The sequence below is a fragment of the Hevea brasiliensis genome, chromosome 4 (assembly GCF_030052815.1).
Source record: "Hevea brasiliensis isolate MT/VB/25A 57/8 chromosome 4, ASM3005281v1, whole genome shotgun sequence".
Lineage (NCBI taxonomy): Eukaryota > Viridiplantae > Streptophyta > Magnoliopsida > Malpighiales > Euphorbiaceae > Hevea > Hevea brasiliensis.
This window is the reverse complement of record NC_079496.1, coordinates 53,097,486-53,110,729: the sequence shown is the minus strand read 5'-3', so window position 1 is coordinate 53,110,729 and position 13,244 is coordinate 53,097,486. Positions and strand designations below refer to the sequence as shown.

The following is a 13,244-nucleotide window of genomic DNA, read 5'->3' as shown; positions in this document are numbered from 1 at the left end:
TACCCATATCATTTCTTGTATACCCATTACATACACCACACCCTTAGTTATCTGAATGCCGATGATGAGATATATAATATGTAAGCTGAGAGTCCTCCTTACTCATTATGAGTCTTTAGAGACCAAATAACACCTCTTTGAAATTAGAGTCCTAATTCAAGGAGAGAGGAATTTAACAAATACATAACTAATTAAATAAATACAACATCAATTCACTATAGGGTCATTCCATATACTTGTGTTCCTGGGAAACCCAAGATGAGAAACCCAAGTTCCTTTGATCAATAACAGGGACCAACATCGTAATTCTAAACCCAAAAATTATTGATCTTAAATTATGAAGAGCACATCGTTAAATCTACTTATCTCATTTGAGGGACAAGGTGGGGTGCCTAACACCTTCCCCACCCGTGCATGGACCCTGAACCTAGAATCTTTGTTTTCGAAGTGGTTTTTGTAAAATTTTTTTACAAATAGTTTTCTTTAATTTTCCTTAAAATTAAAGTGGCGACTGCTCACTTTTTTCACTTTGTTGAGAATCGTTTGGCGACTGCAAAACCTTTGTGACACATCAAGATAATGTGGTGTCTCCCTAGGCAAGGGTAATGATATTTTTCTATTTTGATAACATAAGGTATACTTTTGCTTAGATAATTTTTAAACACATTCCTCTTTCCAGTATAAAGCACCACAATGTGTACAAACAGATGACCTATCTCTAAAATAAATATATTCTTCGTTATTAGCTAGAACTCCAAAAGGATTTGATTCAATGGGCAAACTTTCAGTTTGTGATTGAGAGATGCTTGAAGATCCTTGAAGAAGCAGGTGATGGTTATTTGTAAATCAAAGAAGGTTGCATACCTTTTAGACTTCCCAGACTATACGTTATCATTAATAACTTTTTGTTTCATTGATGTAGCAATAATAAAATATATTGTAGGTTCTTCCTTCCAGCTATTGTAGCTGTATTTCATATAGAATTATAAATTATTTATCACAATATTTAAAATAAATTAAAATATAAAAAAGAATAGGGGAAAGAAAAATGTGCACCAATGAATAAGTCATCACAATCATTGTCATTTTATAATTTTCCAAATTCAAAAAACACGTAGACAACATAAAGAAAATTAAGATATTTATGCTAATCAACTAATACTTTTACTAAATATAAATTGGAATATTCAAATTTAAAAATGCTACCAACCTGTTGTTGTGTTGCAAAAAGATTTGCTAAATGTTTATTGACGAACATACTATCTTTACCAGAATCCTATATTAGATCGCATAGAATAAACAGAAATAATTGTCAATATATAATGAACTTATTTATCAAAATTTGGAGAAAAATTTGGTGTTGAAAAAAAATGAAAATACAAAATTTACACAAATTGAATGTGTTATACACCTGAAAATTTTAATATGCTTTGTCAATGGATATCGAGTTAGCATTTAAAATATAAAAATAACAAAAGGAAATATTTATTACTTAAAAAAAAAAAAAGAATCCTTGTGAATATGAAGAAAAATCAATATAATTTTTATAATTTCGAAAAAGAAGGTTATTTTTTTTTATTATGTAATTGTAAGCAAATTTGTAAAATGATGTAAATTCATTATCCATATTATCTATAAATCAACAACTATATTTGACAATATGATATAAAAAAAAATTCAGTGACAATATTTTTTGTCAATGGATGTCGCGCCAGCATCTGAAACATAAAAATAACAAAAGAAAAAATTGGTTAGTTGAAAAAGTAAGATAAAAAATAATTCTTGTGAATATAAAGAAAAATCAATATAATTTTTATAATTAAAAAAAAAGGTTAATTTTTTTTATTATATAATTGTAAGCAAAATTGTGAAATGATGTAAATTCACTATCCATATTATCTATAAATCAAAAAATATATTTGATAATATGATATTAAAAAAAATCCATTTAACATGCTTTATATATTTAGCTTGTAATCAAGCAAATATTATAGATAAGAAGCATTTATATTATTTATCTTTAAAAAATTTATTATTTAATAAAGTGTTTTTTCATTAATTCTAATCATAATTTCAAAATCTTTTATCAAATTGAGATTGAGAAATTAATATATATATATATATATATATATATATATATATATATAATTATTTAAAAAATAATTTTAACAGATTGTTTAATAATTTTAGAAATCATTACTTAAAATATATTAAATATAATTTTAAATTAATTTTTAATAATGTTTGGTTAATATTTTAAAATTATTTTTTAGATATAGTTTAATTCAAACAGTTTTAAACTATAAAATTAAAAATATATCAATATTAAAATTTGCTTGAAGTTGTTTATACAATAAGCATGAGATATTACTAAAACATTTCACATTAAAAAAATAAAAATAATGTTTAAAAAAAGCATGGATTGAATATTGAGCTTAATGACCCAAACCCCATAGCTAATGAACTTTTTTTTTCTTTCTAATAATAATAATAATAATAATAAAAAGTTGGGCTTTTGACAAAGACTAACTTGTGGGACATTGAAAGGAATTGGATTCATGAGTCCTCCTTTTTGTTGGTTCAAAACTTTCCATATTAAAATTCAAAATTTTCCCTATTTTTTAAATTTTATTTTATTCTTCCTTTTGTTTATAAATAAAATTACTTACTTCATAATCATACCTAATGTTATATGTTAACATTAATATCTTCTTGTATTTTTATATGTTAACTAATATGCCCTCAAATATGTATTATTTCTATTTCCTATATTTTACTTCTCTTGATATAATAATAACCATAATAATTAATATTTTCAAATTATTTGTTGTAAAAAGAAAATTCATAAATTATCTTATAAAATGAAATTGAGCTCATCCCTAAAATAAATTTATATTAAATAATCATTGAAGCTCAAAAATATCAACATTTCTAAATAACTTATCCCTTCTACCTCATAGGAGGAAAAAAAAATTAGATATAATCTCATCAAACACATATTATAAGAATCTCAATCTCAATTTGGACATTAAAATGATTCCACAGTAAATCCCCATGCTAAAGAAAGGCAAAACTAATTAAGAGATATTTAAACAACCAAGAAATGCCATGTGAATTCCTCCATGAACAAATTCTTCCTCAATAATCAATATCAATCTTAGGTTTCAAAATCATCTTGACATTAATAACCAAATTGAAAAAGACATGAGCTTTTCATAAACCAATAAAACAACTTTAGAACAAATTCACCCAGTATTTTTTCCCTCCATTCAATCATTTTAAGAAACATTTGAAATCTATATTTTGATACTAAAAAATAAAAAATATCTCTCTAAAAAAAATTTAAATGAGAGATAAATTAAAATATAAATAATGGGCTATTAATTTACTTAATGATAAATAAAGAAAGCTAAGAAAAAAAGTGAGGAAAAATACCTTAATCGGAGCTATGATGATGAAAGAGAGCTTAAAGAATTATTTCTTTCTCTTTTTCCCTAACACTTTTTTTCTTTTTTCCCAGCACTTTCTTTCTAATAAAAGGTAGAAGAAGGCTCCATTTTCAATAATAATGAAGGAAGAAGAGTATAGAACGGGTTGAAAGAAAATTGTAGAAAGATTGGCACAGTAAAAAGGGGAAAAAATTGTAGAAGGATTGGCGAGGAGATTTTATGAGGGAAAAAAAGTAACTCAACTCAACTCAACTCAACTAAGCCTTTATCCCAAAAATTTGGAGTGGGCTATATGGATTCTCTTTTTCCACTCTGAACGATTTTGAGTTAAATCCTCAGAAATGTCTAATGCTTCTAAGTCATGTTGTACTACTCTCCTCCAAGTCAATTTAGGTCTACCCCTTTTTTTCTTTCTATCCTCTAACCTAATGTGCTCTACTTGTCTAACTGGAGCCTCCGTATGTCTACGATTCGCATGACCAAACCACCTCAATCTCTCTTCTCTCAACTTATCTTCAATTGGCACCACTCCTACCTTTTCTCTAATACTCTCATTACGGACTTTATCTAGTCTAGTATGGCCACTCATCCACCTTAACATTCTCATCTCTGCAACTCTTATCTTAGATGCATACGACTCTTTCAGTGCCCAACACTCACTACCATATAACATAGCCGGTCGTATGGCTGTACGGTAAAATTTTCCTTTCAATTTATTAGGAATCTTACGATCACATAAAACTCCCGTGGCACGTCTCCACTTCAACCATCCGGCTTTAATCCTATGACTAACATCCTCCTCACATCCCCCATCTACTTGAAGGACTGAGCCTAGATATTTAAAGTGATTACTTTGTAACAGTACCACTCCATTCAAACTAACTCCTTCCCTCTCAACAGTTTGGCCTTCACTAAACTTGCAATGCATGTATTCTGTCTTCGTTCTACTTAACTTAAAACCCTTTGACTCTAGAGTACTTCTCCAAAGTTCTAGCTTTCTATTGACTCCTTCCCGTGTCTCATCTATCAGAACAATATCATCCGCAAACATCATACACCAAGAAATACTCTCTTGTATATGTTTCGTCAGTTCATCTAAAACTAATGTAAAAAGGTAAGGGCTTATGGCTGATCCTTAGTGTAATCCAATTGAGATCGGAAAATCTCTTGTGTCCCCTCCCACTATGCGCACAATAGTAGTTGCTCCTTCATACATATTTTTCAATACTTGTATGTACCTAATAGATACCCTCTTTTGTTCTAACACATTCCATAAGACCTCTCTTGAAACACTATCATAAGCCTTCTCCAAATCAATAAAAACCATGTATAGATCTTTCTTCACATCTCTATATTTCTCCATCAAGCTTCTAATGAGAAAGATCGCTTCCATAGTTGAACGACCGGGCATGAAACCAAATTGATTGAGAGAGATAGAAGTATCATGACATAGTCGATGCTCCACAACTCTCTCCCACAACTTCATAGTATGGCTCATGAGTTTAATTCCACTATAGTTTGAGCAACTCTGTATGTCTCCCTTATTTTTAAAAATAGGTACTAAAATACTCTTCCTCCATTCATCAGGCATTTTCTTTGAGTTTAGGATCTTATTAAATAATTTAGTTAACCATGCCACTCCTATATCTCTCAAATACTTCCACACTTCAATTGGTATTTCATCGGGTCCACAGGCTTTACCCACTTTCATTCTCTTAAGTGCTTCCTTTACTTCTAAAGATCGAATCCTTCTAGTATAATTTACATTCTTTTCTATTGTTCTATAATCTATATTCACGCTATTACCATTTTGACTATTATTAAAGAGATCATTAAAATAATTTCTCCATCTTTCTTTAATGTCCTCATCTTTCACCAACACTTTTTCTTCTTTATCCTTAATGCACCTAACTTGATTGAGATCTTGACATTTCCTTTCTCTACTCCTTGCTAATCTATAAATATCTTTCTCCCCTTCTTTAGTTCCAAGTTTCTCATATAACTTTTCAAAGGCCTATGCTCTTGCTTGACTAACTGCCTTTTTTGCCTCTTTCTTTGCTATCTTGTACTATTCATATGCCTCATTATTATCACATTTAGGTAATTTCTTATACCATTCCCTTTTTCTCTTCACTGCCTTTTGTACTTCACTGCCTTTTGTACTTCCTCATTCCACCACCATCTCTCTTTTGAGGGTGGTCCATGTCTTTTAGACTCTCCAAGTACTTTTCTAGCTACTTCTCTAATCTTTGATGCCATCTGTATCCACATATCATTAGCCTCCATATCTAGCTTCCATACTTTAGACTCGAGAAGCTTATTTTTGAACTTCACTTGCTTTACTCCTTTGAACTCCCACCACTTTGTTCGAGCTACACTATTTCTTCTGACCTTACTTGAATTGTTCCTAAACTTGACATCCAAGACCACCAACCTATGTTGACTTGTTAAAGCCTCTCCTGGAATGACCTTGCAATCCTTGCATAGAGCTCTATTTGTCTTCCTGGTTAAGAGGAAGTCAATTTGGCTTCTATGTTGCCCACTTTTGAAAGTTACTAAATGTGACTCTCTTTTTATAAAGTAGGTATTTGCTAGTATTAGGTCGTATGCCATAGCAAAATCCAGGATGCTTTTTCCCTCCTCATTTCGACTGCCAAAACCAAAACCTCCATGAACATTCTCATAACCTTGTCTATCACTTCCTACATGTCTATTCAAATCTCCACCAATGAAAACATTCTCTTCATTCGGTATGCTTTGCATTAAATCATCCATATCTTCCCAAAACCTTTGTTTACTCTTATTATCTAGTCCTATTTGTGGGGCATAAGCACTAACTATATTTATTGTTTCTCCTTCTAGTACTAGCTTTACTAGTATAATTCTATCTCCTACTCTTTTCACAGCTACTACTGCGTCTTTCAATGTTCTGTCTATGATTATACCCACTCCGTTCTTGTTTCTCTCCTTTCCAGTAAATCACAATTTGCACCCTGAATTACCCACTTCCTTATTTTTCTCTTCTACCCATTTAGTCTCCTGAATGCAAGCAATATTCACCCTTCTCCTTTTCAAGGTATCCACAAGCTCCATTAATTTTCCTGTAAGTGATCCAACATTCCACGTACCAACCCTGATCCTCCTCCTATCCTGCTCCTTCCTAATTGGTATTCTTCTATGATATCTTCTATTGTTTTCTATGTCTATCTTGTGTTCTGTTCCACTATTTGTTCTACTATCTGTCCTATGGACTAACTTCTTTACCCACACCCGTCCATGATGTGGGAACCCTTGCTCACTTAACACCACACCCGGGCGCCGGCATGGCGCGTCGCTTTCGGTGAACGCCCTACACCCTTGCATATTTATCACTACACCTGGGCTCCGATGTAGAGCATCGTTAGTAGAGGACGCTCCAACGTTTATATCATTTGAATCCATATCATAGGGTGTGACGAAATTTTTACGCTGGTTGTCACCTATCGCAACCCTCCTCCTTTATCCGGGCTTGGGACCGGCTAAGCGCAAACTACTTAGGCAGAGTTAAGATAAAATTGATTTTTTTTGCTCCTTAGAAATAGCAAATATATTGTATGTTTTAGTATAATATAATAATAACACAGTTACCCATAGCTAACTGCGGATTAATACAATATATATATATATATATATATATATATATATATATATATATATATATATATATAATTCTTACTGGATGCACATCAATGAGACTCTCCAATAAGTCTATTAGAATTGACTCTATATTAATGGAATTTTATTATCCATACATAACGAATTGGTGTGATATATTTATATTATAACATATGAACAGTAAGAACTAGTATTCTTATTGAGACTAGAATTCACATGGAAGAAAATAGATTTATAGACAGAATCAAATATGCAATATTTACAGATAAAAGTATTCGGTTATTGATGAAAAATCAATATACTTTTAATGTCAAATCAAGATCAACTATATCTATATATATATATATAATGATAATAAGAAGAAAATTAAAAAAAAAAATCATCTTGAATTAATATCTCAAGGCTAGAAAGAAGAGAATAAAAAATTTGATTGAATAAGAGTTACTAATTCTTTTTACTGAATCTTGGATAAATACATTATTTAGTTAATTTTAAGTTCAATTTTTAGAAATTTTTTTCCTTTTTTTTCACTAAATATAAAATTAATTAAAAAATAAATATAAACTCTTACGGTGATATAAATATAGTTAGAATAAATATATTTTATATAAAAAAATATTAAACACTTATTTCTTTAGAATTTTGTTGAGTTTCAATTATTAATTTTTAAAATTAAAAAATATTTTAATTTTTTTTTTCAATCAACTCATTAATGATTTGTTTTGTATCCTCTCTCTAATGTTTCAAGTGTGAGTTGATGAATTTATTCAAGAGACAGATTATACACATTGCAATGCTTGGTTGCTCTGTGTAATTTTGGTTGGACTAATATCTCCATAAAAATTTTTGTACCATGTTCTACTGTGACCTTCAAATGTGGCTGCTTTGTGTTCTCCTATTGTTGTTGCGGTGTCCAACTTAGTAGAGTCTTGAGAATCTTACCAGATGGGATAAGTATAGTCAGAAATTTCTTTAGGCTTAGTCCTTGGGCTAACAGAAGTAGAACTTAATGTAGTCATATCTATTATAACAACAATAATATAGTTATTTTTGTGTTGCTGAATAAATTTCATCCTTATTTTTCATAAAATAACAACTAAAATTTTATTATATTTAAATATATAAAAGTAAGAGATTATGTGATCACACTATATTTCATAAGTTGTTGAAGAAAAAAAGTAGGAGTAGAAGTAGAAGAAAGTGTAAATAGAATGAACCATTCATAAGATTTATCATAATTAGAGATGGATTGACATTTTACCTTAATGTCATTTTTATTGCTTTTAGAAACAATGAAAGTGCTGCTCTTTTAGTATATATATTTTATATTATAATAATAATTTATTTAAATTTTTGACATAGTAGTTAAATATTTTTTAAAATCTATTTTACATTAAAAATATATATTAAAATTTGATAATATTAATTTTATTAAATAAAATAAAAAATTAGAATTTTTTTATCTTAATGAATTAAAATCAAGTCATTGATAAAATTAAATAATCACAGGTGATATTCATATATTATTTTTGCACATTTCATTTTTATTGTTTATTTTAAATTTTGGTTAAGTATAAAATTATTAAAATTAAAAATTTTAATTTTTTATAACTATAAAATATATATACTAAAAACTATTGTAATATCATCTCATTTTTATTTTTAGTTAACATTTTTTGATTAAAAAAAAGTAATTTTTGATTAGAAAAAGAAATAACAATGGCAGGCATGAATATATAAATAAATTAATAATATTTAGAGTGAAAAAAAAAAAAAAATTCTGAGAAGCCAAATGCAACTTTCCGTTCAACTGGATGACTATGTAATTTCATAGTCTTTTGCCACGTAGAGACAAAGGCTAATGAATTTAAACATAACAATTCAAAGTAGAAAATTGGGTGGCCTAAAATTTTGAAAGAAAGGAAGGATAAGAATATGTTCTGTTTTAATAATAATAATAATAATAATAATAATAATAATAATAATAATAATAATAATAATATAATTTATGTAATTAAAATATAATTTTAATTTATATTTATAAAAATATATAATTATAATAGTATCAAATTTTAATAGTAAAAGAATTTTAGTATTTTTAACATAATTTTATTTTTTTAGAGTTCTATTTTATAATAATTAAAGAATTTTTGTATTTTTAACATAACTTTTTTTAAATTCCATTCTTAGTCCATACGTAAGAATCATATTTTATCTATTATTTATACATAAAATTTTATTTAAATATTAAAATCTAAAAAAAAAAATGCCACCACAATTTACATAATTTTTTCTTCTTTCATGTATCTTAAAATATTTTAAGATTTATTAATTAATTAATACACAATTTTTTTAAATTATATATATAAAAATAAATCATATTCCTGTAATATAATACATAAAAAGTTTTAACGAATATATAATTATTTTTTTATATTACTTTATAAAATTTTAAAAAATAAATAAATAAATAAATTACTTTATAAAATTTATTATATTATAGAATAATATATATTTTAAAATTACAAACATAAACTTTCTAAGCTATTTATTTAATTTTGATTATAAAGATTTTTTTTATGAAATTTCAAATTTAATTCTCTTGTTAATACTAAAAATATTAATTTTATTGGGTAATTAAATCGGTCGGATTAACAGAATTTATTAATTTAATGGTCGGATGATCAGGTCACACCATATTGCTTATGCGTTTAGTTGAATAACAAATTCGAACGAATCAAATTTGATGGCTGGTTCACCGGTCCAACCCGCCGGTTCGGTCTTAAGATCTTTAATTTTCAAGTTTCAATTTTCTAACTCCAGAAGATTCGTGTCAAGGAGAAAACAAAAGCGGGTGGTATGCTGCTTAGCTGCAGGTGGTTTTCGATAGAGTACTGGTATCTTGATTCTAACCAACAGAGAATATGGTAAGCTTTTTCAGTTTTTTTGTGGCTGTCTTTCTCTTTAGATCTGGTACTAGTGCGCTGTTTGATTCTAGTTTTGTTGAGAGAAACCATGGCTGATTGGGTGAGGCTTTTTTATGATTTGTGAATATGATTTTGGAGATTTTCAAATCAAATGAGATTGTTTATTGTGTGCCTTGAAATGGGTTGATGGAAAATTGTTTAAATCTCTGAAGGAGCTTTCCAGTATCGAAAATTGTTGCTATAGTGCATTCTGGTTCAACAAATTGTAAGAAGAAGGAAATCCAATTGTTCATATCTTCTAATTCTCTCTACATGCTTTACTTAACTCTTGTCATTGATTTAGTAACGTGAATACAAACATTAATGGTTCCTGTTACTTTGTGTTCCAGATTCACTTTGTCCTTCTTATTAGTCGACAAGGGAAAGTGAGGTTGACTAAATGGTATTCGCCTTATTCACAAAAGGAAAGAACTAAGGTAGTTATCAGAACTTCTCTTCTTTCAGCTCTTTCAGTTATGGATTTAGGATTTTGAGTAAATATATATTTGTAAGGCCATAATGATGATAGATTGCTGGTCTCTGGTGGTACTGTTTTATGTTGACAATTCTCTGAAAATATTGTGCTTTCTTAACTTTGCTAATGTCTATTTGTCTATGGTAACACATTTTGAGAAGGTTATTCGTGAACTAAGTGGAGTGATTCTGAGTCGAGGGCCCAAGCTTTGTAATTTCGTTGAATGGAGAGGATATAAAGTTGTTTATAAAAGGTAATGCAAGAATATGGCAGCAGCTTCATTTTTATATAGAGAATCTGTGAGGTGTGTTTTTGTCATCATAGATATGATCAATGTGTTGCTTCCATTGAATGCTATTTGCAGGTATGCTAGTCTTTATTTCTGCATGTGCATTGATCAGGATGACAATGAATTAGAGGTCCTTGAAATAATTCATCATTATGTTGAGATTTTGGACCGTTATTTTGGCAGTGTGAGTATACCTAACTCTGTGGGCACTGTATTTTCTTTTAGGGTCTGTTTGCTTCCTGGAAAATGGTTTACATATGATTTTCTTTTTTTTTTTTTTGAGAAAATGATTTATGTTATGACATTTTTTACACACACGCTACATATATATTTGCTGTTCTGAGTGTAGCTAAAACATTAAATTTCTCGAAATGAAAAAGAATGAGAATAGTTGACCTTTATGTGCTCTATGTTCTTGCTCTTGGTTTTAATCTATTTAAAAAATAGAAGAGAGCCATGTTTAATTATGGTGGGTTCTGTTAGTCTAATAGACCCTGATCTCAGCTGCTAATAGCCAGCTACGGTTGATGTGGTTGTTAGACTTCTTTTATGTGCTTATCTTTTAGTTGTTTACATCTTTGTGAGCATGTAGAATTCTTGAAAACAAATTGCTTTTCTTTTTTAATTTTTTAAAGTGGCTTGGTTTTCATGTTGACATGGAAATTGCTGTTTTTATTAATTTTTCTGTGCCTAAACTCCAGAAAGTGAGAAAAGAAAATATTATATGTGAAACAAATGGAGTCTTAATCCTTCTATATATTGATTGTTTGGTAATTCATTTATGCTTCCAGGTCTGTGAGTTGGACTTGATCTTCAACTTCCATAAGGTATGTGTACATCTTGCAGTAGAGATTTCTTCTTTGTATTATGGTTTCATTTAACCTCCTTTTCATTAGCTTAGCTTAGCATTTGAAAGTTGAATTTGGTGTATTCCCATTGTCATTGATAATTTATGCTGCAATTGGCTAATCCAAATATGCCTGAGTTATTAAAGCAGATTGGTGTTATTTATTATGTATACATGAATACAAATGTTTCTTTGCTTAGTTGTTTGCTCCTCTTAACATGGAAGGCTTACTATATATTGGATGAGCTTTTGATTGCTGGTGAGCTTCAAGAGTCGAGCAAGAAAACAGTTGCCAGGCTAATAGCTGCACAGGTATAGCTTTTCTTGCCCTGCCCCCCACCCTACACACACATTTGTCTTAAGTTGTAACTGTAGTTGTAGATTCTTCTATGTTTGCTGAGTTCATTATTCATTGATCTGTAGGATTCGCTGGTGGAGAGTGCAAAAGAGCAGGCCAGTTCCATAAGTAATATAATTGCCCAGGCCACCAAGTAAGATACGAAAGAGCAATTGTATTTTGCATTGGTTGATTTTGAAGTGCTGTGCAGTCAGCTGTTGATGTTTATTACAATTTTCCTTGTTGATATGTGAAGTATATGTTATTCTAGAATTTTATCACACTGGATAGCTATTGTGATTCACCTAGAATCTGTCCAATGTGATTCATATGATTGTGGCCTTTGTCAAGTGAAATTTATTATTAACTCAATTGTTCTGTGGATGTTGTTGGCAGTGATTGTAATTAAATGCTAGAACAACTAATGCAGTAGATTCTACATCATTGTTAACAGATTGATGGAACATTTATTCCCTAGGGTGCATGAGCTGTCAAAATTTCTCTTGGATAAACTTTTTTTTTGTACTAATTCTCAAAATGGGGAATTAGAAACCATAGCTACAACAACCACTTGGATAGTATGATCCGAGTTGCACTGCATGTTCCAATTTACGGAACTTTTGTGTCCCAAATCACTAGCGGACGCGATCATGGTTGCCAAAATAAGGGTTCCGGTGGAAAAGAAAAAGAAGAATGAAATGAGCAGCGAACCAAAACATAAAATAAGGCTAATTTGGTTCGAGTCCTTGTTTCAAGACTCCCAAGAACTGTATACAGCCTACTGATGAGAGCCCAAGAATGGTGTTGTGTTGCTTTCCCCAGAACTTTTCCAAGCAAGTTGGATTGCATGCTTTCAGCTGTAATGTAATATAGGTCATTCTTGCCTGGCTGGGGTAGGTCACAAAAATACCCCATCATCAGATTCCGAAGGATATAAAATAAGGCTGAATCTATTTACCTATTGATGTACTTTAGTGTGGCTCTTTTCTAGCAGTATCTTTTGGTCTTAAAAGGGATTAAGCAGCATAACATCGTGTTGCCAAGAGCCCGGAAAATGGCATTATACTACCTGAGAGCATTTCCTGGCAACTTGAAGAGCATGTGGTGCTTAGCTGTCATTTAACATAGAATATCCTGGCCTGGCTGGGGGAGACAACACTAGGTTACCAGACTAACTTTCCTGTTTATTTTGTTATTTCTTTTAAATTATTTTTTGGTTTCTTAACA

The 13,244-nt window shown here is 29.8% G+C and overlaps 1 protein-coding gene across 2 annotated transcripts; it reads left to right on the top strand.

Moving 5' to 3' along the window:
* The first annotated feature begins 9,887 nt into the window (after nucleotides 1-9,887).
* LOC131179283 (AP-1 complex subunit sigma-2) lies at nucleotides 9,888-12,389 on the top strand. 2 transcript variants are annotated; one of them, XM_058145707.1, is made up of 8 exons: nucleotides 9,944-10,030; nucleotides 10,243-10,306; nucleotides 10,420-10,506; nucleotides 10,706-10,797; nucleotides 10,909-11,017; nucleotides 11,625-11,660; nucleotides 11,906-11,992; nucleotides 12,104-12,389. In XM_058145707.1, exons 1-8 carry the CDS (start codon nucleotides 9,963-9,965, stop codon nucleotides 12,173-12,175), a joined length of 615 nt encoding a protein of 204 aa, XP_058001690.1. In that variant the 5' UTR covers nucleotides 9,944-9,962; the 3' UTR covers nucleotides 12,176-12,389. The 2 variants fall into 2 exon arrangements, with proteins under 2 accessions (XP_058001691.1, XP_058001690.1); XM_058145708.1 differs by lacking the exon at nucleotides 10,243-10,306 and having other exon boundaries at nucleotides 9,888-10,030.
* Nucleotides 12,390-13,244: the final 855 nt, after the last annotated feature.

Bases quoted from the DNA above. Each gene is read 5' to 3' on its own strand.
- LOC131179283 (XM_058145707.1), top strand. From the start codon at position 9,963: ATGCTGCTTAGCTGCAGGTGGTTTTCGATAGAGTACTGGTATCTTGAT. The intron at 11,018-11,624 runs GTGAGTATACCT...TTATGCTTCCAG, and splicing joins TGGACCGTTATTTTGGCAGT to GTCTGTGAGTTGGACTTGAT. The intron at 11,661-11,905 runs GTATGTGTACAT...TTAACATGGAAG, and splicing joins TGATCTTCAACTTCCATAAG to GCTTACTATATATTGGATGA.